The sequence below is a fragment of the Aspergillus mulundensis genome, assembly GCF_003369625.1.
Source record: "Aspergillus mulundensis strain DSM 5745 chromosome Unknown scaffold_11, whole genome shotgun sequence".
Taxonomy (NCBI): domain Eukaryota; kingdom Fungi; phylum Ascomycota; class Eurotiomycetes; order Eurotiales; family Aspergillaceae; genus Aspergillus; species Aspergillus mulundensis.
Genome location: NW_020797899.1, coordinates 134,590 through 159,098, shown reverse-complemented (window position 1 = coordinate 159,098; position 24,509 = coordinate 134,590). Strand labels below are relative to the sequence as shown.

Sequence of the window (24,509 nt, the reverse complement as noted above, 5' to 3'; positions counted from 1 at the left end):
GTATTAAAATCGCTCGCCGTAGCAATTCTGAGCAAGGTTAGGCTGCTTCAGTCGCCAGCGAAACAAACCTTGCACAGAGCGTACTGTATGTCCTTAATACCATGCCCACGAGACAACTTTAAGTTGTTTTGACAAGGTCATATGTAAGAGATGAGCCTCATCAAGCGCCTCCCTCCACGTCCACCGTATCCGTGCGACTGATGGGCGACTTCCGTCTCTCCTGACATGATCAAGAAAAGGTGGTTTACCCAGGTTGTAATTGAGAGACCAGACAATTCTCATCCTGTTTTCTATACTCCGTAAACATGCGGGCTAGCTCTCGTTTCAAGATTGCCTATCGTTCGAACCGCCCGGGCATCTGCAGGGGCCGAAATCCACATGTCCGTGACTCCGTGGCTTTCAAGACACTCAACGACCCGCAGAAGAAGATCAGTCGTGCTTAGAACTAGCTCAAGCTACTGCACTAGGCCACAGCTTCGAAATTCTAACTCAAGCGCTGATCACAAGAGTTGTGCTTCTCAAACCGAATCAGCCCTAGCAACCGCTAAGGACCCAACCACCTGGGCAGCCTATTACCGTATCGTCAGCGGAATGTCAGTCTTGATTGCAGCGTCTCCCTCAGTGTAGGTGAGTTGGAGTTATATCGCCAAGGCTCTGGGATCTACAACATGATATCGATTCTCTTTACAAGCTCAAGTGGTGAGGATGAAAGAGATCAAGATCGATGTGTATACCTCCGATCCTGACATCGTCCGTCCATGGTCGGGATCCGCTCGGAGCCCGCCGGGTTTTCTCTAGCACGTCAAGAGCTTAAGAAGCTGACCATATAGCGAGGGAAGATGCAAGAGATAGGTAGGTAAAAGCCGCGCCGACTCCGTATAAATGATTTACCGTGGTTTTGAGCCTTCACGGTTGGCTTCTGGTTGTTCCCAGAAGGATTCCTCAAGGACGTACGCGTATTGATCCCGCCATTAATGTCAACTTGGCAAGTGCAGATACGCAATCCTGAGCATGCTCAAGTACCTCGAGGCTCAATGTTATCTGATGGAAGTTGATTTACCCTTTGGCGATGACGTTCCGCGATCTGTTCCGCGTCGGGCTACGGCGGACGGTAGCAACCGTTTGGGTCGCTGAAAAAGACAAGATCATCTCCAAGCGCATCCACTGCAAGCAAGCTGTTCCCCCGAACCTCAACCAAGTTTGAAAGTCGGAGATCATTCTTTGCTCTCTTCTTGTCCTCTTGACTTTTGTAACCCTCTCCTCTCTTTTTATCCATCTTTTTTTCTCCTTCCGTCATGTTCAACCTTGTCCGCAGCCGGCCAGTTGCGGCGCTCAGAGCTGCCACGGTACGATCCTTTAGCTAAGAATGATCTATCGCCCGATGATATGGTTTTATTGACATTATCGCTCTCATCGATAGGGCTCTTCTTCGCGCCTTGCCCAGCAACAGAGGAACCTCTCCATCCATGAATACCTTTCCGCCAACCTACTCAAATCAGTATGTGGACAATAAACATCGATCGCGCGGTAACTCGGCTATCTTACTGATCATATCATTCAGTACGGTGTGGGCGTGCCAAAGGGTGAAGTCGCTCGGTCGGCAGAGGAGGCTGAGAAGGTTGCCAAGTCGCTCGGTACAGATCAGCCCTTGGGCATTTTGATGCGCTGTGCTAAGATGCGCGTTCGCAGGTAACGATGACATGGTTATCAAGGCCCAGGTTCTCGCTGGTGGCCGTGGCAAGGGTCACTTTGACAATGGTCTCAAGGGTGGTGTGCGCGTGATTTACTCGTGAGTTCGATCTCGAGCTATCCCAGCTTTTTCTAATTATTGTTCAGTCCCACCGAGGCCAAGATGTTCGCCGGCCAGATGATCGGACAGAAACTCATCACTAAGCAAACCGGCGCCGCTGGTCGCCTTTGCAACTCCGTCTTCATTGTCGAGCGCAAGTTTGCTCGCCGTGAGTTCTACCTTGCTGTTCTCATGGACCGCGCGACCCAAGGCCCTGTCATTGTTGCTTCGTCGCAGGGTGGTATGGATATCGAGGCTGTTGCCAAGGAGAACCCCGAAGCCATCATCACAACTCCTATCGACATCAATGTCGGTGTGACGGACGCCATCGCTACCAAGATCGCACAGGAGCTCGGCTTCTCCGAACAGTGCGTCGATGACGCCAGGAGGACCATACAGAACCTTTACAGGGCGTTCATGGAGACCGACGCTACTCAGATTGAGATTAACCCTCTGTCCGAGACTTCCGACCACCAGGTTCTGGCTATGGACGCCAAGTTGGGATTCGACGACAACGCCGATTTCCGCCAGAAGGAGATCTTCTCCTGGAGGGACACAACCCAGGAGGATGCTGATGAGGTCAAGGCCGCCGAGTAGGTTTTTGCCGCCCGTGCTGTGTAGGCAAGGCTCTAATTTCTGTTATAGGCACGGTCTAAACTTCATCAAGCTTGATGGAGACATTGGTTGCTTGGGTACGTACACGTGGAGACGTCTTTGGTTCTCTAAAGCTAACCGAATGTACAGTCAACGGTGCTGGTCTCGCGATGGCCACCATGGATATCATCAAGCTCAACGGTGGCAGTCCTGCCAACTTCCTTGACGTTGGTGGTGGTGCCACCCCCGCTGCCATCAAGTCTGCCTTCGAGCTCATCACAAGCGACCCCAAGGTGTCGGCTATCTTTGTCAACATCTTCGGCGGTATCGTCCGCTGCGATGCCATCGCCCAGGGTCTGATCAACGTTGTGCAGGAGATGGGTCTGCGCACTCCTATCATTGCCCGGTTGCAGGGTACCAACATGGAGCAGGCTCACAAGCTGGTACGTCCGCTTCTCTTTCTTGTATCGCAAACCAACTAACTCTCATAGATCAACGAATCCGGCCTTAAGATCTTCTCCATTGAGGACCTTCAGAGCGCTGCGGAGAAGTCTGTCCAATTGAGCAAGGTCGTTGCGCTTGCTCGCTCCATTGACGTGGGCGTTGAATTCACTCTCGGTATCTAAGCTCCGTTCGAACCCTTTTGACCATCCAGTGCCTCCTTGTTCGTTTCTTTTTCTCTGGTGAACCGGGTGTTTCGCTGAATCGATTTGGAAAGGGATGAGCGAAGGAGGGATGGTATGTTGTAATTGCCAGATGTGACGCTAACAAAGTCCTACTGCCCACAGACTAATCGGTCCAAGTGCATGGGCTCTAATGGGGGTACGTGTTTGTTTTTTGAGGAATGGACCAGGAGAACCTATAATAGAGAGCATTCAAGTTATTTTGTACATCCTTACACACTTGTTCCAGATACCAGTGGGCTTCATCCGTCTTCAATATCCTGGCTGGCATAGTATATCTCCCTAGCTGATTTGCTCCACGAAAGACGATAACAGCGTTCCCGACGTATCGACAATGGAAATAACCCGAGAATCACCTATCAACACACGACTAGTATGCATCATGAGTGAAGCCTCGTCTGACGGTGGCCTGGGTAAGTCAAGTTTCTGGCTTGCGTAGAGAGGCGTATCAGCGTACGGGTTCGAAATCCAGATGCTTTGTTTGCCATCATCATCTTTGACCCAGTAGATAATGCCGTTATCGACATTGGCTATGCACGGCGGACGGGCAATTTGACGATCGGGCAGCGTGTGTACACAGACTTGCTCTGTTTGTGGATGGTATGTTATTGGCACGATGAGGTCGATTTGATCCCGCCCATGGACAAATCCAATGTTTTTGCAATTATATTGCCAATCCCAGCCTAGGCATGCCAATCCTTCGGCGGGTGGTAGCTCCAGAGTATAGGATCGTGCTGCCGAGGATTCCCCGTTCTCATGGAGCTCATGTTTCACAACGCGTAGACGATTTTTATGTTGTTCAAGACAGACGGTTGTCAAGAATCGAGGAGAAGAATCCAATCCCACGTGTGCTAGGTCTTGTACTTGTTGAATGTTGTGGGTCCCTCGGTTTCCTGGCTGAAGGTCAAGGTGCATGAGCACCTGGTTGTTCATGAGGTGTATAGCAACTCTGAAGCCGCTGATGACGATTTGGGATATATTTGTATTGGGAAGACGGACAGTGTGTGTTTCTTCCGTATGGAGATCCCAAGCATGGAGATGCCTATGGGACGTCAGTCGCGCAATGGAAATAGATAACTCAACTCACCCACGAATAGTGATTGCAACCACCATATCTCCAGAGACGCGCAATCTCATAAATTTCGCGCGATTCTCCGTGCAAAAGCGTCGTGTCGTCTTGGAGCATAGCTCATAGACCACGATTGTAGTGTCATCATCAGTTGACCAGGCATATCTTCCATCTGAATAGTCAAAGCTGAGCGTTGATTGCTCCCTCGCTAAAGATACGTCCACCTGAGTCTGTCTGAATGGAATTCCCTTTTCTATTCGAAGCCTGTGCTGCGAGTAGCGCGAAAACGTAGCCTTGAAGTTATCGTCGAGTGCACCTCCAGTGTACTGGCGAAATAGAATACTGCAGGCTGCCTTCGAAGACAGTAAATTATTCCACCTCTGCGAGACCCTGCATTGTGTACATACATCGTTCAAGCCCAGGAACTGGATGATTTGCACAGCAACTTCCAGGGGTAGGGAGCCGAGAATATCCTTCTGGAAAGATCGCTCGTTGATGCGCTTCTTCGCGTCCCTCCATTCATGAGGCCCTAGCTGGTCTATGATCTGGTGGTAAACGATACGTCGAGCTGAGTTTGTATCCAGTTGTTTGAACCGAGTGATGATTTCCTGTATATTCGGGTCCATGGCCTCGGCAGAGAAGATGATCACATAGTATGGAGGACTCTGCTGGTCATGATCACAGAATTACGACGAAAATGATGTTGGTCGCATTATCGCGTCTTCAGTCCAGCAAGAGCTCTACCGACCACAAGGAGAACAGCTGCGGTCTGAGACGGACCGACGGAAAACCAGATATTGGCCCTATATGAGACATTTCTTCTGAAGGATAGGGAACGCATATTATTGGCGAGAAAGCTCAAAGACGGGAACCTTTTTTGAAGGACACTACTTGGTTGATCAGCGCCTGCTTGGCCCAGACACTGGCCATTGCTATCAGCTCTGTTGACAGAGAGCTTCTCCTCACCTTTGCTGCCTCTTTCTGTCTATGCTTCCGTGTGTTTTCTCCTCTCTGATGCTGCTCTCCTCTACTCGCCTTCATCCTGACCACATCGACAGCAGGTGTTTGACCAGAGAAAAAAATTTCGCCGTCGTGTTCTAGGTTCCCGTCCCCCGCCTGCGGCGTGCGGCCGCTGTCGCCCATTACCCCCTGTTCCGCCGCGCGATATGAGCAGTCTCGCTGATTTTCCATCGAGAAACGCCGTCGCCTCTGGTGCTACAGATGCGCCGGGCAGGATACGGAAGCTCCCTGTTCTCTCGTCATCTGTCCCATCCGGCACATTGACGAGTGAACCGATGGAGGTCACTCCGCCTCCTTCGGCCGCCACTAAAAGCGCCCATCACGGTACCCCCGATAGTGATCGAGCGGGCGCAAACGCGACAACGACATCCAATGGCTCTCCGGACTCTGGAAACCCCAATAATCATGCGACGCACGGCCAGGCTATCGGTGCCGCAGCGGCAGCCCAACAACCCAAGGTCGTGCAGACAGCGTTTATCCATAAGCTCTACAAGTATGTTCCGCATGGCCAAATTGAGAATACTGCTGATGCTTCATTATAGCATGTTGGAGGATCAGAGTATCCAGCATTTGATATCATGGTCCAGTACCAACGATAGCTTCGTCATGTCTCCTACCTCGGAATTCTCTAAAGTCCTCGCGTTCGTTATTCGGCCCTCGTCTGCTCTCCTGTCGCTAATTGACCATGTAGCCAATACTTCAAACACACCAACATTTCGTCCTTTGTGAGGCAACTCAATATGTATGGTTTCCATAAAGGTATGCCGTTTCCTGGCCACAAATACGCATCTGCTAACTCTAACAGTGAGTGACGTCTTCCATACCGGATCTCCCGACTCTGCTCTCTGGGAATTTAAACACGGCAACGGGAATTTCAAACGTGGCGATCTCGTTGGACTGCGAGAGATCAAACGCCGGGCATCGCGACATGCCTTGATCCACCGAGACTCCTTTCCTAGCCATAAGACTGCCGCCTCCCAACCCGGTACGCCTGCGGAGCCTGTTCCTGATGCGACTGAAGCACGATTGATGCAATTGGAACATATGGTCTTCGACATGCATAATCGCCTCAGCCGGGCCGAGGAAGGCAACGCGACATTGAATGCTAGGTGCCAGGCTATGACGGAGAGTATAACCAGGTGTCATCAAGTAAGGCTATCGTCCTTGTTTATCCGCCTGCTAATCGATATAGTGGAGTCATTCAATATCCCGATTTCTGCAAGGAATGATACCTGACCGCGAAAGCTATCTATACCGAGATGGTATGCCGATAAGCTGATATCAAGACTTTTACTGACGTATAACAGTGGCCAACATGCAAGCTGAACTGGAAAAGCACCTAGACGCCGTTCGAGCCCTTGAACATCCTGACCCCAGGCTATTGCACATACCAAGCGTCGCAGTCGACCCAGGTCCCCCGCTATCCCCTCGGCAGATGCCGCAAGATGATAACCGGCGACCATCTTTTGTATCTTCCAATATGATTCGACCACCGGTACCCCCACATTTGTCTGCCTCGCCCCGGCGTTTTGGCTCAATTGGCGCGGCAAACTCTTCACCCAACTATAGCCGCCCCCAGGTTCCGTCTATAGTTACTCCGCAACCACCTGCTCCTCATCCTCTTTCATCCGCGTCTTCTCCGCCAGGTCCCAACCTTGCGCGCCGACATACTTCAGCGGATATCCGACAGCATGGTTGGCCGCCGCCAGGCATCTCTCCATTTCCTCCGAATCAGCCATCCTCTCAGGGACCCTCCCCTTGGTCGCCTTCACCTCTTCGCACACCCACATCGAGCGACCAACAAGTACGGGATGTATTAGCGCAGTATGAAATGGGAGCGCCGCGCCGCTTTCAACAAGACATTTCGCGACACGCCACGCCGCCGCTGCATCCTGACCAGCAGGGGCCAACGGACAACGGCTGGGCTTTTGGCGGTCCCAGATTCCCTCGACATGAGTCTTCTTTGCCTGCGACCCGCCGATCCAGCATGGCTAGTAACGTACATTCTCTCCTCAATCCTGCCGACACTGCCGAAAGACCTGATGAGGATCAACACGCCGCAGAGGATCGAAAGCGGAAGCGACTCGAGTAATAATACACTACTCTCTATATTTACACTAGGAGATATATTTGATCGCGCAACAATTTTTTGCTTTGGGAGGGAAAGAAGAAGATACAAGGTCATTTTTATTACTCTTATACACCTTGGCTTCATATTATCATTGTACAATCTAGGCGTGGATTTTTGGATACCATGGTCGTGCTCAGGAGAGCAAACTCATTTTTTACTATCACCTCAGCTCGTTTCCTTCGCAGATTCGTCATCTTGGGGCATAGTATAGTGCCGGATTGAGCTGAACGCTCAGGCATGTTGCATTGTCTCGCCAAATTTGGCTTTATAGACCTTATTCCCCGCATTGGCATTGGCTGTCTCACTCCCAGGACACAGAGGTTGGGCCTTGACGCGCTTTTGACTCCCGTGTCTCAATTGAATTGACACGTACACAGACATGGCAGTTTTGGAGTTTCATGAAAAAGATCGCATTGGGGTATATTGCAAGATTTCCAGGTGACCGAATAAAGGCGTTCATCGCTTCTTCCTCTTCTTTGACCGCTCTGCGAGTATCTCGTCTAGAAAACTCGTAGCCTTTTTCCTCCCTTTTGACTTTGGTTCCTGTGAGTTGGCTGCCTTTCTTTCATCCGGTTCCTCGCTGTCCACGTTCGCCACCTCGCCATCGGCACTCTGAGGCTGTGCCGTAGGCTCAGTATGTCCTCCCACCTTTCTTTTTCGCGATGATGCCTTCTTGCCAATTAAAGCCGCGCGACCCTCGTCGTCGTCATCATCTCCAACTCTAGAAACTTGCTGGTCGTGACCAGTCGTCCCCTTTGAAACAGGATTCTCTGACGCCGCCGAATCAGCAGTGGCTTTCCGCGCCTTCTCCTTCTCAGCCATGACCTTCTTATAATTCCTCCCGAGAAGTTGTCTCCGTAACGCATCGTTCGAATCAAGCTCCCTGCGGTTCCAGCTCCCATCCGCGGCTTTCGATGGCAGTGGCGCTCCGAGACCTAGTCTGCATTTCAAACTTAGTTTTGAGTCGGGCAGTTTTAGCAAGTAGTAGCGACGCACGTTTCAGGAACAGCTGTGAATATTTCTTCTTCCTCCCTTTGGAGCTCAGCGTCGGTTTTCGCATTGTCTGCTTCTGTTGCAGGTGCTGCAGGGATCCATGATGCGACGAGGCGCTGGCTGCGGGCGAGGGCGATATTAGCCTTGTTGAGAATAATGTCTGTGTCGGCTTTCGAGAGCGACATCTTTGTTCGCTGTTTTCGGGGTTAATGGAAATTAGATGAGGCTCAAGGTCTTTCCAATTATTCCTTGATGAAAGCTTGGCGGGCGGCCGGAATGGAAGAAGTATTATCAGCAATGTGTATAGATCACTATAAGCCATATATATACATTCAAAATAGTTTGTAATCTAAGATGAATTCTTTACTGAAAGTGATTTCCGTCGCATCTAGACATTAGGCGACAATTGATCATACTTTACACAATTCTCCACACTCTCAATGCTCGCCCTAAGTAAGCCACGGGCTTCTAGACCGACCCAAACACGAAGCATCGAGGTGTCGCCCGACCGAACAGTCTTTAAGAAAGTGGCGTTGGAACCGAGTTTCCGCAAGATTGGAAGGGCACTGGAAAAAGTGTCAATACAAAAAAGGATTCTGAGCGGGTGGCAGCTCGATTATCTCGAGCAGCAAGGCAGGGAAAATCAACGCTAACCTCTTGAAGAGATCTAGATCAGGATCCATACTGCGGCCGATGCCTTCGAGGAGGAGTATTGAGATGACGACGTTGACAAAGTCTCCTTCTAGGCGAACATGATGACGCCGGACCATGGATAACACTTCGCTAAGAACGTCACCAATCTTGATATTCCCTAGCGCAAATGTCCGCGACTTGACGCCCAGGACGAGATGTTGCATCCTCAGTGCAAAGATGTCTGGGTCGATGACTTCCTCAGGTTGACGACACCGCTCAACCATGAGTTCACCCGCGCGGTGGCCGTCGAATTCGGCGACCGCTCGGAAGAGGGCAAGGAAGTTTGCACGATTGATCTCATTTAGTTGTGTCACTAAACCAGTGTCAATGAAGATGAGTTGCGGCCTGTAACCCTCGGCATTGAGCTCGTTCAGAGCCTTTTCCCATTCGCGCGGATCATCTGCATGTGGCCGCAGCCGCGCAAGTACGGCGTCCGCCACATCAACCTCTTTTGTAGTTGGTGCTTCGTCTGCGCGGGTTTTCTTGCGAAGAGACAAATCAAGCTCGCTTGGCTGATAGAAACGGACCATAATGTTGCCGGGGTGCAAGTCTGCATGCACAAAATTGTCGAGTAAAAGCATATGCAGAAAGGCATCGAGGCCTTCGTTTGCGATTTCATGCTGGTATACCCCTCCTCCCTTTTCTAGGAATGTCGACAAAGGTATACCCTGCGCGAATTCCTCGATGAGGACTTCACGAGTACTATAATCCAAGTATGGATAGGGAAACCAGGCTGTGGTACGGGACCTGAACTTCTCGCGGAAGACTTTGAGATTTGTGGCCTCTATTCGAAGATCGAGCTGTAGCTTCATCATCTCCCCGAACTGAGCGACCTCATCAGGGAAGGAAAGCCAATGCATGGTTGGGATTGCATTGATTAATGAAGCAAAGAAATACATAATACGCAGGTCTCTGCGGATCAAGCGCTCAACGCGGGGATGGAGTACTTTGACTGCAACGTATGATGACGGGACTCGCCGGGGGCTGCTCTTAACCAAGGCGTCGACGTTCTTTCTGAACTTGCCTCCTGGGTTTTGAGGTTCAGATGTAAGTTGATTATCTGAAAGGTTGGCAAGATTCGGTTTCAGTTTCGCTTTGTACACTTGGGCGATGGCGCCAACCCCGAGTGGCTGCTCATTGAATTCTTCAAAGATATCTTCAAAGGGCATTCCATCAAACGCTTTGCATATTATCCGCTTAGTCTCCTGCAATGAGTGGGCAGGAGCATGGGAGTGTAATGACGACATGATGTTGCACATTTGTGGAGGGAAAATGTCAGTACGTGATGCGGCCCATTGTCCAAGCTAAGAGAAGATATTAGGAAATGCTTTCGGAATGGGATAGTCGTGTCTACCTTGATGAAAGCAGGGCCCGCGCGCTCCATTGCTCTGACAAGAAAGCTGTACCACCACAAGGTACCTGTTCGGGCCCCATCCTGGTCTTGAATGCGCTTTCCGATCCATATTGTAGGCGCCGTCAGGATGACCGGTAGGAAAATGACGACTAGATGGAGGAAACGGAAACCGGTAGCTATCGTGTCGTAGATATAATGTACCCAATATGCCAGTACAGGCCCCCCGAGTCCTAACCGTTCCTCTGTCTTTTCGAGGATATCTTCTCTGATCTCCTGGCGCGAAGCGTCTAACATCAGTTTTTCCCCAGTTTTATCGTCATCTTTTGCATCCGCCAATTTGACAAAAGCACCGGGGGCAAGCGCTGCACAGAGAGCTATTCCAGTTCTTGGAAACTCCCTTTGACGGCCTTGGGCTGGATGTTGCGGACATGACGGTCGTGTAAAGCGGCGGCTCGGCGGCGGATTGATGCGGGCGAACAGCTGTGGAGTTTTGCCACAAGTCGAGCGGAAACCGCGAAACTGGAGGAATATCCTCATGTTCTCACATGTCAAGCATCAAGTGCCATGGAGAAAGAGACAAGGTAGACTGGGCAGTGCAGGTAGATGCTGGGTGTAAGGGTGGTAATCGGAGTTTCTGAGGAGCCCAAAGTTCTCCGCGGGTGGATGGATTCCCATTTGCTGCCGACGTCATCGGTCATCAATGATCTGCTATTGTCCTTGAACCCTGCTCTGTTCTATTGGAATAGCCGCTCTGATGATTCTGCGCATTTTGACACATCCAACAGCTGCACATTCCGGCCCTGGAGCTCTACGTAGAGCTAGTCACTAGTCTTTGACATCCCGGAAACGGATTGGATTGTGAAATTCTCGTAGCTGCTCTTACCCATAATGACCAAGCTAAGTTTACTTGAATCCAGCCGGATACTCACGTATAATTCTTACAGCCTTTCCCATGGACTGACATGATGCACCATGGGCCGCGATGATGCGGACATTGAAACAGGCCATGGTTGCCCACGGTGTCAAACTGGTATGATCTGGTGTGGTATAAGCTACATTTGCATGACCTCGATGCTTGTATGCGCCTGTTTCCCGGAATTCTCGCTTCTTCAGCTAGGTTTGCTTCCCTTCTTTGTCTATGGAAGTAGCCCTGTTTTCTTCTCTGCCTTTTCGCAGAGTCCAAGGCACCTCTATAACCAAAGGATATTGAAATCGTTGCATTGGTACCAGATCGGGCACTCAGTCGGACGGAGATCCTGGTCTGCTACCTGCAGGTGAGCATTCTCTACAAAATCAAAAGCCAATTGCTTATTCAAGTCAGGAAAATTCTGGCGTCCAACGGAGGCTTTCTTGACAGAGTCGTCTTTATCGCAGAGACAAACCATGTGTAAAGCCTGGAATGGCTCACGTCCACAGTTAGCGGCGCCCTTTCATGGTCAACGTTGGAAACTTATGAGATGGTCGGCGAAAACTCAGACCCGCTATTTGTATGGATTGAAGGCGATATCGTATTCTTAAAAGACCGTACAATCCCGACCATAACGAAGACCAAGTTGGACCGCCCTGACTCGCTCATCGTTTCAGCAAACGTTGTCAACGAGGCGGCTCTTGCACTTCTCCACGGTCATCCTTCAATTACTCTCCCATATATTTTCTGAGCTACAACCTGCGCCAATTGCCGGCCATGGCAGTTGGCGAGCTTCAGAACTAACCTGTTGGAATGGGCCTACGGACTTCCATGTCCAGGAAGGGTCCTCGCCACCGCCCGCAAACCATCGCTGGCTCCCAGTCCAAAAGTTTCCCCAATTGGCATGTCTATTTCCTCAGACCAGACGACTGGACTGTCAAAGCCCAGCAGCATTATTCTTTCCTCCCTCATCTGGACCTAGGCGATCTGCATCGCTACAAGTTCCCTCTCTGGACCAACCGACGGACTTGATCAGCACGTCCTTTTTCTGATCATGAGTGGTGATGCTAAACAATCATGTCTGCGAATCGTTCGCAGGAGACGATTTTCCAATTATCCGCGGACTGGAGCCATATCACGAGAAATTTCACAAGAGAATGGATGGAAAGGGATTAGCTGCTCATTACGTCGGGTCCAGGGTTCCAGCTCGCAAGGCCTTGAATTCACAGATGTGCTCCAAAGGTATCGGTCGTATCATCGTATGCGCGAGAAATTGTCTGTCAGGCGACAATATGACAGTAATACAGAATAAGGTAAGAAAATTATATCATGCTTGGACCACCGTCAAAGCCCATTGTACATCTACCTAGGTAGCCGGCTCAACTTCGCGGAGATGAATCCTGCAGCGACACCTCAGCACTGCTATATTGATCTTCAATCACTACATCAATCGGAAAACGGATGCCTAACACTGCCTATTTGAATTTCGTAGTATTAAAATTCACTAATGTTGGACGACGCACTGATGCAGATCAACATGGCATGGCGTCATCTCGCGCCGACGCTAACCAAGTCTCCTCTTCGTTCACCTGGGCAGGCTTCTCCAGAAGCATATATCTAAAAGTGCACATTGAGGTTTGAGACTCAACACAAGCTTCGACTCCGGACGGGTATCCCGGGGCCCCAGTCTCCATCAGAGGCGTATGATTTGCCCCATTGCTAGTGGATCCCGTACCTACCGTATCGCTGTGCCGTAACCGATCCAGCCGAGTCCCGACTGCGGGCGTACGTACCCGATCCGACAGCCGTAGAGTCTGCCTTTCGTTTATTTTCTAGAGGGAAAGTTCAGTTTTGTGGGCCTTTCCCACCTTACCACACCACAGCACCATCTCCTGCTGGCTGGGCCGGGTCAGCTATCACTTGGAGCTTCTTCGGCAACAAAGAAGACTACCTAAGGCTGACTCGGGTTGCCGGTAGTCAGCGAGTATATCTGCCCTTTAGCTTGACAGCTGCCGCCATCCATTCAATGTGCGGTGTGATTTACTACTGTCGAGAACGAGAAGAAGATGTTTGCATACGATCGTCGGCGGCCATTGAAAGTATATGACAATGCACCTTGAACTCCCCCCGCCTCCCAGGCACCTAAAATCTCCTTGTGCTGAGGGATACCGTACTCCAACAATCGAGGACGCAGAAAAGGTCTTGACCAACGGAAGTGCAGGCCTTCAGCCAACAGGCTCGCGAGTGCGTGAGGCTCATTCTTCAGCGCTGGAGTCTACGCATGGCTCCTATTATCGCGCATACAGTGGCGCCGACGTGTCTTTGACCAGGACAATATCCGAATCCACTGGCGGAAAGCTCAACTGGAAGAAACGGATACGGCACTTTACTTGGGCGTTCTTCACTTTGACTATGGCCACAGGTGGCATTGCCAATGTTATATACACCAGTAAGCCTTCGAACCCTAACAAAAGACGGACACTGACCGGCCAACAGTTCCTTATAGATTTCATGGCCTGGATACCATTGGGATTATCTTCGTTCTCATGAATATAGTCTTCTATCTCATAATCTGGGCTATACTACTTACCCGGTTTTACCTGTTTCCGTACACTTTCAAAGCATCTCTGTTGCATCCCACGGAGTCACTGTTTGTCCCAGCGTCGGTAGTCTCGTTTGGGACGATCTTGATCAACATTTCGCAGTATGGCACTGATAATACTGGTCCGTGGCTTACGGATGTCGTTCATATTATGTTTTGGATTGATGCTACCCTGGCTGTTATTTCCTCCGCCGGGATCTATCTCCTTCTGTATGAAACCATGCCTATCTTATTATTCACACTAACAGCAGTAGGTGGTCAACGCAGACATTTACCATAGCGCAAATGACGCCGATCTGGATCTTCCCAGCCTATCCTATGCTGATCATCGGACCTCATGCCGGGCTTCTGTCTGCCAAATTGGAGCCTTCTCGAGCATTGCCCATCATTGTTGGAGGTACAACTATCCAGGGAGTGGGCTTCTTGGTGTCGCTCATGGTCTATTCAGCCTTCATTTACCGGTTGATGTCTCAGAAGCTACCAAGGGAGAACATTCGACCCGGGATGTTTGTCTCTATTGGCCCGAGCGCTTTTACTGTAGCGGGTCTTGTGAATATGGCTGCGCAGGCGGACAACGTTTTCCCAGATGACTTCATGGGCGATGGCGCCTTGGCCGCCAATGTCTTGAGGATAGTGGTTAATTTTGCTTCCTTGTGGTTATGGGGGTAAGAACTTCTGTTGATCAAAGGCCCGTGCATGGCTGACATTTTCAGTCTTGCATTATTCTTCTTCTTCATTGCAAGCTTTGCGCACTTGTCAGCTATCGGCCCTGGCCGAATGATCTTCACGATGGGTTGGTTCTCGTTTGTTTTCCCAAACACTGCTTTGATCACTTCGACTTTTGCCGTCGGAAACGCATTTTCCTGCAAGCCGATCCTAGTTATTGGATGCGTCATGGTCATCCCTCTCATCCTGATGTGGATATTTGTTGTCTATATGATGATCCGCGCTATCATCATCCGTCACATCCTCTGGCCGCAAAAGGGCGAAGATAAAGATGAAGGAGGATTCGAAATTAATGAGATCAGACCCGGCACACTCGGAGAAGAAATCCCAGAATAGGCCGCATTGTCGTATGACGCATTTTATGACGACGTTGCTTTGTGACTGGATGCTAGCGTGGCAGTATCTGTACATACTCTGTCCTTGGAAATAATGTCTCTATGCAAAGCAGTGTTTTGATGGAACTATACTCCGGCATTCCGTCTCGTAGTGTATAGAAGCAACGGCTGGCGTCGGCAGACTCCGATGGCAGGGCTCTGCTGGCTCCACCGCAGTTTTGGACTGGTCCAATCCATGGTGCGCGTGCCACATGGATCCCTTATCCGGGGCGCGATAGTTAAGTTTTTTTTTTCTTACCCCTCGAACCCTGGCCTTTTTTTCTTGAATATACCGAACTTTCCTCTCTCATTTGCTTCATATTTGCCGCTTGCTTGCGAGTGCTCAGCCTCTTACGCTCGGTTCTTGTCAATATATCGTTCTTATCGCGCTATCTAGAGTCGCCTTATCGCAAAGATGCCTCAAAAAGTTTATGTCACGTACAACCAGGTATGACTCGCCAAGCAGCTTGACCCTTCGTGCACTCGAATGTGGACGCTCCGAAAATGCAATACTGCGCAACACGGCCAGTCTAACCGTGATATAGGTCCACAAGCTGTGCCAGTCATCAGCTGACCAGATTCTAAACACATTCCACCCCAACTTGATGATCGCTATTGGCGGAGGCGGTTATGTCCCTGCCCGTATCCTCCGGTAAGACGACTAGCTAGGGAGGACAATGACAACTCTGACAAGCTACTAGATCGTTCCTCAAGCGCACCGGCGACCCCAACATCCCCATCCAGGCCATCGGTCTTTCGCTCTACGAGGATCTCGGCCGCGGTGACCCCGAGGAGGTCCCCGGCACAAAGGTCACGCGCACACAATGGTTGGATCTGAGCTCTCTAGAGATGGCCAACCTGATTGGCAAGAACATTCTCATTGTCGATGAGGTCGATGACACGCGGACGACTCTGGAATATGCTGTCCGTGAACTGCAGAAGGATGTCGAGCTTGCGCAGAAGCAGCTCGGCCGTGAGGGCGAGAAGACAAACTTCTTCGTGTTTGTTCTACACGTATGTGTCTACTGGGGTTTTGGGCTGGACTTTTATGCTAACGGCCTGAGTAGAACAAGGACAAGTCTAAGAAGGGCCAACTGCCCGCTGACATGATGGAGTCTGGCCGCTACCACGCCGCTGTCACCACCGAGGATGTCTGGATTTGCTACCCTTGGGAGGCCAAGTATGTTTTTTTACCCTTTGTCAAACAAAACTGACCGGTATCCTTGTAGGGACATTGACGAGCACGATGCGCTGGCGAAGGCGAACCCTCTTCTCTAAGCCATTGTCGGCCCACGTTTTCATAATTTCCCACCCATTCTCCATCGGATCTCAAAAATGCAGCATCCCACACACGCCCCGCCCGGGGGATTATTGGCGCCCATCTCGAGGAGTTGACGATATTAGACGTCATTTACGACCGGTTTTCATGATGTTTTTTGATAGATAAAAGCAATCACTTCAGCAGATCTGGTCGGCCAATTGTCTACTTGCGAAAGACTAGACAATCTTGCGCGCTGTTTTCCTTTTTTTGGGGGAATTATTTCAGCTTTATGAGTCCCACGCCTAGGCACAATGCCACCAAAATGAATTTCGCTCCGCAATCAGCGGAGATATCGCAAGCAGACAGACGATGGCCATATCACGTAGTATATATTACAAGATCCCACCATCCTTTCCTCCGCGTATTTCTTCAAATTGAGCGCCCGAGGGCCACACACCGGCTAGTTGCAATGGAAAGACATATATCGCTTTGCGCATTTAGTCAACGTCGACGTTCACCTTGCGCAGTTCGGCCTTGGCCTGCTCAATCTCCCCCTGTAGCTCCCTGTGCGCCTCGGGCACGTCGTGGAAAGTGAGGATCGCTAGCCCGAGGCGGCTAAGAAGGTAACATCCGAACGATATGAGGGCGTAAAAAGGGAGCTAGACCGCGCGCAAGAGGGGTTAGTCAGTGTCGTTAAAAAATGGAATGAGCGGATGGGTAAAAGGAGCGGCCAGTAGACGTACAACGGGAATGATCTCTTGCTGGATGGTTTCGTTCAGCGGAACGAGACCGAGATAGAGGGATAGGTAGAGCTATATTCTGTTAGTCGTGGTTTTGGACAGGGGTGAGTTCGTTTGTTCGTACGGAGGAGACGAGGAGGAGAACAGAGAGAGTCTGCTGGGCGCGCGTCATTGTGGATGTGGTTTAGTTGTTAGAAATTCTGGCAAGCTAGAGAAAGAAAGGAGAGAAAATGAGCTTGGGAAAGGAGTGCAAGTCGATTGTAGGTAAATGAGGGACTGGATGCAGGAGCTCAAATGGACACCTGAATCTGAGTTCGCCGAAGTTGACCGCAGAGGTGGCTGTATGGGCGTAGTATAAATTACACATCTGCCTTCAACAACCAGGTGGTTTCCAATGCAACTTGCTATAGCAGGAACTATTATGGCTTGGATCTATGTATTGCATGCTCTCTCGGGTGATCAAAAGTGCTACTTTTGTTCAATGTAAAAGTTCTGACTTCGATACATTGATACAATACCCGTACGCTACACTATATGTCGCCTCAGACCGTAATATGAAGCTGCGTTTTAATCTTCCAGAGATTATCAGTACCCGTCGTTTTCTAAGCAGATATTTGGATGTAACAGCAGAAATAGGGCATGGTCAGAAGAATCGCCCAGATCGACCCCGAATCCGCATTTTGCCCCTTCCAGCGGATAGCCAGCCCACTATAGCGCTTCTTTACCTGCGGAGCACCATTCCGATTCTGCAAACTCCCCAGAACGAGAGAAAGATGAGCAGCTATAATAATGTTGATATCCCAGAAGCCGAGGCTTGGGATACAGAAGGCCTGGATTTCCCTTCGCTAAATGAAATATTTCCAGAGTCAGCGCCAGCATCAGAACCACCCCGCACTGAGACTCTACCAGCACTGGAGCAAGAAGCCCTTTTGATCTCCTTGGAGAATGCACTGAAAAAGGCAGAGTCGGAAAAGGATATAGCGGTATTTGATGACTTGCCGGAATCTTTATTCAATCTCTCGTCCCAATCCTTGCTTCGGGCTGCAGAAGCCCTGGCGAATGGAAGTAGGAACCGTCAGTATATCTCGCCGACTGATGTGCCAGTTGCTGATTTGCTTCCAGCTTCACTGCGTCACGTGTATGGCCGCACAGGCGTTCTGAAATTCTTCCTTCGCCTTATATCCTCTGAAGAGGCTACGGAGAGCAACCTGGTTCTCCAATGTCTGAGACTAATTGGGAACTCTTGTGCTGATACTGGTTAGCCTTCTTCACAAAGTGAATGTATAGAGCTAACTATCTGAAGACGAGAACCGGGCAATCGTGGTGGGCTACATACCTGCTATCCTGCGGTATATACTGCAGCCTGAACTCCTCCAGGTTGTGATACCTGTTCTGTATAACTTATGCATTGACTACGGTATGCTCCCTGAATCTGGACGTTCTTTGGCGCTGACAAAATGGAGAACCTGCCCAGTCTCAACTAGCGGCGGAGAAGATAGTATATATCCTCTTGACACTAGTTAGAGATGATGCATTCCAGGGAGATGATGCTCTTCTTGATTATGTTTATGAACTTATAGAGCTCGCGGGGGAGCAAGGTATGTGCCGTCTTTGTATGGTCTGGAACTCACTAATGGCATATCAGAGCAAGGCATAGAAAACTCACCTGAGGGAACAATCTCACTGTTACTAGATTTGATAAAGAGCTCGGACGTTGAACTGGCCCAATTCTGTGCCCTTGCAAACTGCATCGTTGCATACATAAACAAACCTAGATTCCAAGACATCTGCATATCAAGGCGCATGGTTCCCGGCATGTTATCAATGCTTAGACGGTCGTCATTCTTCAAGGCAGAAAGCTCGGCAGACACGCAGGCACTTACACAGTCACAACTGAAAATCAATCAGACACTGGCAGAGTTATCTGCCTCGCCGCGGTTCGCAGAGCTCTACCCCCTAGGCTCGGCGCTCTCGCGAACGCTCAAATCCTGGCTGAGTAAGCCAGAAGACCAACTTCAAATCTGTGCCTGCATTATGCTTGGGAACCTGGCGCGCTCCGACGAGGTCTGCGTTGCCATGGTCAAGGAACTGGAAATCCACAAAGAACTGATAGCCATCCTCAACAGTAATGCTAGAGGAGCAGCACTTCACTCCGCTCTTGGGTTTCTCAAGAACTTGGCGATACCGAGTGATAACAGGGTTCTTATAGGCGAGGCCGAAATAATGCCAGCTATCGCCCGCCTATGGGCCTACGAGACCGTCCCACAAGTTCAGCTCGCAGCAACCAGCATCACCCGACAGCTAGTCATTTCCTCTGCTGAAAACATACGTCGGCTACTAGAGCCAGTGGAGGAGAAAGAGGGGCAGACCTACCTGTCATTACTTCTTGAACTTTTCGATAAAACCGACTCGACCCCAATCAAGACAGAGATCGGACGCATCGAAGCGTCTCTCTGTCGCACACTTATACCTAAGGCTGATGCTGCTGGTGGCCCTCTTCTCGACTCTCTGTTTACTCATGAAGGCATGGTCCTACCGCTGGAAGCAATGATAAAGCAGGATCAATGGCCCGTTGTCCGCAGTGAGGGATGGTTTGCACTCGCGCTGATGGCATCTACCAAGGCTGGCTCTGTCGCTGTCGTCGATGGATTACAGAAGATTGACGGGTTCTCTATGATTGAGCAGATCTTAAGCGCTGAAGAGCCATCTGATAGCAAAACAGATAAGGTGCAGTGGCGCAAGGACAGGGATAATATCATAGTTCTCATGCAGGAGTTGTTCAAGAATCAGGTAAGTCCGCTATTTGCCGGAGATTTCCCAAGCTAACCGATGCCCTCAGTCCCACGCGGTCAGCCCTTCTTGGAAGTCTACTGTGCAAGAATTGATGAATACACATATCTCAAAGTACCATTAAGGAAGTGATAGAGCTTGGACTGGAATATTGTCTTTGGAATAGGCTACTGTATAGATATGGGCATATTCTGGTACATAAGAACGACTACTCGGTTCCAAGATCACGACTTTCCCAGCGGGGGCATACCGTCAATATGACAATTCCCTAGCCAGATACCGTATGGCTTCCCGGCCTCCCGCTACAAGAATATTGATATCGGGAGTCTCGCGCACCCTTATTGCCTTTTCACAGTGGCTTTAGGCTATACAAACGGCCTAGGAGTAACTGGCGCGAAGAGATATCTAATAATCCTGACCTACAGCCGATCAAGGCCGAAAACCCTACGGAGACTGGCCAAAACCCTACTGGCCCGACGAGATCCTTAACAATCCGGCCATGCGACGGATTTAGACAAAAGGAGACATTTTGCCAAATATAGTAGATCCGTAGCCATTCAACAAGTTTAACGTGTACCCCAGCGATTTTGCCAATGCCAGGGGCCCAGGGTCGAGCAAGGCCCCACATCGGCTTCTACGTGCAGGTGCATGTGGAGTACTACCTATACGGCACTAATCAAGACCGACCCGAATGGAGTATATTCAACCCTGCTCACCCGTGCCAGAAGACATACTTCCCTTTTATTTGCCTACTAACTGTAATGCCCACTGGTAGTGACAAGCGGAAATCCGTCCTTATTACGGGGTAAGTTCCTTTATTGAGGGGCTATGAACCGCTGCTGAGCCTTGATACAGCTGCGCGCCTGGAGGAATCGGGAACGCTCTTGCACGTGAATTCCAAAGGCATGGCTTGCGAGTCTTTGCAACAGCTCGCAATGCAAAGCAGCTGGATGATCTCGAAGCTGTGGGCATCGAAACACTGAGTTTGACTGTGGACGATGAAGGCAGCGTTCAGCTGTGCTTTGCAGAGATCGAAAGGAGACTGGGTGACAAGGGATTGGACTACCTTGTGAACAATGCGTGAGTTCTCTTGAGAAAGCAATGTTGCTGTGCTAACCATACCCTAGGGGCCGCAGTATGTATCCATATAGAGACATGGTTCATGTCATTAACGATGAGCAGACTATACAGTTCCTGCTGCCGAGGTCGACCTAACTGAAGTCCGGGCCACACTGGAAGTCAATTTTATCTCTGTCGTCTACATCTGTAAGACGTTCATTCCCATGCTCATCAAGGCAAAGGGAACCATAGTCCAGATTGGTTCCGTTGCAGGGGTATGTCCCTAGTCTGCCTGCTGATCAACTAACCTCACTAACTCGCTTAGTTCATACCTTATGTATTTGGCTCAATATACAATGCTTCGAAAGCGGCATTGCACTCTTACAGCGACACCCTGCGGGTAGAGCTAGCTCCTTACGGGTAAGCAGTGCCGTTCTCCAGCTTCGTTTCGGATACGGCCACGGCCGACTAACGGACATGCCAGCGTGAACGTCACTACAGTTGTTACTGGCGGGGTTCAGTCACGCATTGCGCGCACGCCGCGCATACTGGCGCCCAACTCTATCTATGCTCCGATTGAAGACCAATATAATCGGCGCGTTACCCACAGCCAGGATGGAGCTATGGCACATACTACCTATGCGAAAAGCGTCGTTGCCCAGGTCCTGTACGGGTCTGCGCCGTGGCGCTGGATCTGGCCTTGGGCCAAGGGTCGAAAGAGCTGGATTTGGGAGGGAAACAAGAGCTGGATGATCTGGTTGTTTATGGGCGGATGGGCTTGGACTGGTCTTGCTCATGCCGTCATGACGAGAATGTTTGGTCTGAATAGACTGAGGAAGACTTTCGGGAACTAGTCATGGATGCAAAACGTAGGTCCCGTCATTTTTGGGGCGCAGGCTTTAATGCCGGGAGTAATGCGCGTGGCGCGGAAGGCTAACCTGGCCAAATTAGGAAATAGGGCGTAGCTCTATTTCTCTATAGAATAAGGCCTTTAATAGGAAGGCGTTGTATATCTATAGTAAGAACTAATTACTAATTCTTTAAGTCAGAGTTCTGAGTCAAACTTGGTGTTTTATGCATCATGTGACTGGCCGCCGCCTTGGCGCGGCTAGTTCGGCGCCGAAGTTTCTTTGTCAGGCGGCCTTAGGCCACTATGCGTCATGTGACTGGCCGCNCGCCTTGGCGCGGGGTAGTTCGGCGCCGAAGTCTCTCCGTTAGGCGGCCTTAGGCCACTATGCGTCATGTGACTGGCCGCCGCCTTGGCGCGGGGCTAGTTCGGCGCCGAAGTTCCTCCGTCAGACGGCCTTAGGTCACGATGCGTCATGTGACTGGCTGCTGCCTTGGCGCGGGGCAAGTTTGGCGCCGAAGTTCCTTTGTCAGGCGGCCTTAGGCCACGATGCGTCATGTGACTGGCTGCCGCCTTGGCGCGGCTAGTTCGGCGCCGAAGTTCCTCCATCAGGCGGCCTCAGGCCACTAAATTGCGTACACTGCGCAATTGCAACACTATAGCGGTGATAATACTGGCCTAATTAGGAAATAGGGCGTTGCTTTATTTTTTTGCAGAATAAGGCCTTTAAGTAGTATTTAAGAATTCTAGAACTAAGGGGGCTGCGCCCCCTTAAACCCCCTAGCTCTGCGAGGCAGATATATATATATTTATGCCAGAGCTACGCACGAAAGGCGGTTAGAAGAGATCATGTGACAGTGCTTTTTTTGAACCAATCACAGCGAACCTGACACCGCAAGGTCTAGGCGGTAAGAAGAGGTCATGTGACAGTGCTTTTTTTTGACCAATCACAGCAACCCTGAGCGATTCTGCCGTTTTACATGATCCCTAATAAAGCTCACGTGACTGCGAGCCGGGACCTACGATTTATCGTGCGCTTTGGCCTCCACTTCGTTCCGGCCACGCGCAATGAATTGTGGATTTAGAGATAATCCCCCACTTGGCACATCCTGATTTCAGGCTCGTAATGTTCATGGACCCTGTTGTGAGTGTAGTAGTCCACTTATACGATCGGGTTACGTTACACTGATGCGTATGTCAAATATCCGTTATTGTTTGATGTTGTAGTCAGGCAGTTTGATTGCCTTGATGTTTCTGGACTTGGCGCTTACCAACCACTACCCGTCCCTCACATGGTACATATTGATGGTTCAACTATCGTGTTAGGATCGAAGGCACAAATGAAGCTAATGATACAGAGTATACAAGCGAATTATATACATAAATTATAAAGCCGCTGAAACATGGCAATGGTAAACATCCCACATACGGAACCTCGACTCCAAATACACCGGGCCATGGCCCGATGCCCGATGAAGCAATGTGAATGCGAATCCAAAAAGACAAACAGTCAGACAATCAGATGAGCGTCATTTCCAGACTGTTTCGCGACAAGAGTGGAGAATGCAAGCGATACGCGTCTGTATGTTAACCAGATCAGTTTCCGCCATTTTCTCGGACAGCGCCTCCGCTGGCTTTATACCAGACATTACCCCCCCAGCGCATAAGGCCTGAAGGGTAGGGGATTAGTATAAAGGTAAAAGTAGGGGAAGCGGTGTGACGCACGCTCGACGGCAGCTGTGGGTGTATCCAAGGCGGGCCGAATATCAAGGTAAAAGACAGGTTCTCCTGTCGGCTCTGGAGGTCCAGAATAGTAGTCGATCACGTAGCGAATCTCCTTGGGACCCGACGGTGTATCGCGCACCACGTACCAGTCATGTCGGTCAAATGGAGGCTTCGTCCTATAAAAAATTAGTAAGATTCTCACACACCAAAGTCATGGAAACTGACTCAAACTTCGACGGATATAGCTGGCCAAGAAGCTGGAAGAACTGTGCTTTCGGCGTAAGCTCTTGTGGCCGGCCCTGGAACCTCACAAGACGTGGGGGAGTTGTAGTTGCAGTACAATAATATTCTTCTTTGGCCAGCTCTAGGGGAATGTTCTCTTCGCCTCGTCGACACTTCTCCCATCCGTGGGACAATCCTTTGGAGAAAATGCGTTCCCAGTTGACAATTTCATCCCAAGCGCCTTCGTTCAAAAAGTTGTGAACTGCAACCATGGCCTCCACGGCATCCTGCGGAGTGTCTGTGTACCCTTTTCGCAACATAGCGTTATACATCTGCTGCGGAGAGGGATATTCCCAGTTCCCTTCCGAGTCGCCTCGAGGTATAGATGAGACCTCACGTTCCACGCCTAGGTCAACGGTCTGGTTCGGAGCTCGCTCTTGCGAGAGAGATGAAAACATGTAGTTCAACGGATTGAGCTTGGATAGTGTTGACTGTTTCGCCTCTGGCGCAGCAGGCTCTTGGGGAGAAGAAGACTTGGGGAGCACGAAGAAGGGCGAGTCTGCGGATCGGACAGGACAGGCGCTCTGGGTCTCGGGAGTAATTTGAGGTGAAGGATTTGATACATGCATGGGGCATGCCGGCTAAAATTGTATGATGTTAGCGATTTGAGGTCTATTAGACATCTTGTACTTGCCGGAGGAGACGTATTGGAGGATGCCACCGCATGGTTGCGCTCCGTAGGTTGCGGCTGCGAATCTGCCCAAAACCAACCCATAATGAACGATGACGAAGAATAGTAGATCACAGAGAATATAATATGAGCAGTGTTAAGCTTGCCAATAATGAGGGGAAGTAAAGATGACCTATGGCATGTGACAGAAATGAAAAGATGAGCCTTCTAAAAACTTTTGGAATGATCTAATCGGCGAT

General features: G+C 50.2%; 11 protein-coding genes across 11 annotated transcripts; 6 read left to right on the top strand and 5 right to left on the bottom strand.

Annotated features, from left to right (window-relative positions):
• Positions 1-1,295: 1,295 nt before the first annotated feature.
• DSM5745_08983 (succinate--CoA ligase (GDP-forming) subunit beta) lies at positions 1,296-3,009 on the top strand (the record flags this gene model as incomplete). The annotated part of the gene is made up of 8 exons (XM_026750999.1): positions 1,296-1,346; positions 1,421-1,498; positions 1,562-1,634; positions 1,690-1,789; positions 1,837-2,382; positions 2,435-2,481; positions 2,534-2,826; positions 2,875-3,009. 8 exons carry the CDS (start codon positions 1,296-1,298, stop codon positions 3,007-3,009), a joined length of 1,323 nt encoding a protein of 440 aa, XP_026600085.1.
• Positions 3,010-3,348: 339 nt separating this feature from the next.
• DSM5745_08982 (F-box domain protein) lies at positions 3,349-4,761 on the bottom strand (the record flags this gene model as incomplete). The annotated part of the gene is made up of 3 exons (XM_026750998.1): positions 3,349-4,108; positions 4,154-4,488; positions 4,543-4,761. The coding sequence occupies 3 exons, from the start codon at positions 4,759-4,761 to the stop codon at positions 3,349-3,351; spliced, it is 1,314 nt and encodes a 437-aa protein (XP_026600084.1).
• Positions 4,762-5,301: 540 nt separating this feature from the next.
• Positions 5,302-7,247, top strand: DSM5745_08981 (uncharacterized protein; the record flags this gene model as incomplete). Its single annotated transcript, XM_026750997.1, has 6 exons — positions 5,302-5,648; positions 5,698-5,796; positions 5,847-5,914; positions 5,961-6,304; positions 6,348-6,417; positions 6,463-7,247. The coding sequence occupies 6 exons, from the start codon at positions 5,302-5,304 to the stop codon at positions 7,245-7,247; spliced, it is 1,713 nt and encodes a 570-aa protein (XP_026600083.1).
• A 495-nt stretch (positions 7,248-7,742) lies between these two features.
• On the bottom strand, positions 7,743-8,464 carry DSM5745_08980 (DUF3245 domain-containing protein; the record flags this gene model as incomplete). The annotated part of the gene is made up of 2 exons (XM_026750996.1): positions 7,743-8,226; positions 8,283-8,464. The coding sequence occupies 2 exons, from the start codon at positions 8,462-8,464 to the stop codon at positions 7,743-7,745; spliced, it is 666 nt and encodes a 221-aa protein (XP_026600082.1).
• Positions 8,465-8,667: 203 nt separating this feature from the next.
• Positions 8,668-10,863, bottom strand: DSM5745_08979 (ABC1 kinase family protein; the record flags this gene model as incomplete). The annotated part of the gene is made up of 3 exons (XM_026750995.1): positions 8,668-8,875; positions 8,934-10,276; positions 10,327-10,863. 3 exons carry the CDS (start codon positions 10,861-10,863, stop codon positions 8,668-8,670), a joined length of 2,088 nt encoding a protein of 695 aa, XP_026600081.1.
• Positions 10,864-13,342: 2,479 nt separating this feature from the next.
• DSM5745_08978 (putative C4-dicarboxylate transporter/malic acid transport protein) lies at positions 13,343-14,897 on the top strand (the record flags this gene model as incomplete). The annotated part of the gene is made up of 4 exons (XM_026750994.1): positions 13,343-13,682; positions 13,730-14,045; positions 14,090-14,500; positions 14,549-14,897. The coding sequence occupies 4 exons, from the start codon at positions 13,343-13,345 to the stop codon at positions 14,895-14,897; spliced, it is 1,416 nt and encodes a 471-aa protein (XP_026600080.1).
• A 453-nt stretch (positions 14,898-15,350) lies between these two features.
• Positions 15,351-16,213, top strand: DSM5745_08977 (xanthine phosphoribosyltransferase; the record flags this gene model as incomplete). The annotated part of the gene is made up of 5 exons (XM_026750993.1): positions 15,351-15,383; positions 15,481-15,587; positions 15,637-15,949; positions 16,003-16,115; positions 16,165-16,213. The coding sequence occupies 5 exons, from the start codon at positions 15,351-15,353 to the stop codon at positions 16,211-16,213; spliced, it is 615 nt and encodes a 204-aa protein (XP_026600079.1).
• A 480-nt stretch (positions 16,214-16,693) lies between these two features.
• Positions 16,694-17,108, bottom strand: DSM5745_08976 (dolichol-phosphate mannosyltransferase subunit 3; the record flags this gene model as incomplete). Its single annotated transcript, XM_026750992.1, has 3 exons — positions 16,694-16,855; positions 16,940-17,008; positions 17,061-17,108. The coding sequence occupies 3 exons, from the start codon at positions 17,106-17,108 to the stop codon at positions 16,694-16,696; spliced, it is 279 nt and encodes a 92-aa protein (XP_026600078.1).
• A 601-nt stretch (positions 17,109-17,709) lies between these two features.
• On the top strand, positions 17,710-19,850 carry DSM5745_08975 (putative GTP binding protein; the record flags this gene model as incomplete). Its single annotated transcript, XM_026750991.1, has 6 exons — positions 17,710-18,010; positions 18,059-18,193; positions 18,240-18,353; positions 18,400-18,534; positions 18,582-19,726; positions 19,776-19,850. The coding sequence occupies 6 exons, from the start codon at positions 17,710-17,712 to the stop codon at positions 19,848-19,850; spliced, it is 1,905 nt and encodes a 634-aa protein (XP_026600077.1).
• A 637-nt stretch (positions 19,851-20,487) lies between these two features.
• DSM5745_08974 (uncharacterized protein) lies at positions 20,488-21,639 on the top strand (the record flags this gene model as incomplete). Its single annotated transcript, XM_026750990.1, has 6 exons — positions 20,488-20,531; positions 20,582-20,806; positions 20,854-20,861; positions 20,909-21,060; positions 21,111-21,205; positions 21,270-21,639. The coding sequence occupies 6 exons, from the start codon at positions 20,488-20,490 to the stop codon at positions 21,637-21,639; spliced, it is 894 nt and encodes a 297-aa protein (XP_026600076.1).
• A 1,589-nt stretch (positions 21,640-23,228) lies between these two features.
• DSM5745_08973 (holocytochrome c synthase CYC3) lies at positions 23,229-24,208 on the bottom strand (the record flags this gene model as incomplete). Its single annotated transcript, XM_026750989.1, has 3 exons — positions 23,229-23,302; positions 23,358-23,533; positions 23,583-24,208. 3 exons carry the CDS (start codon positions 24,206-24,208, stop codon positions 23,229-23,231), a joined length of 876 nt encoding a protein of 291 aa, XP_026600075.1.
• Between the last annotated feature and the right edge of the window lie 301 nt (positions 24,209-24,509).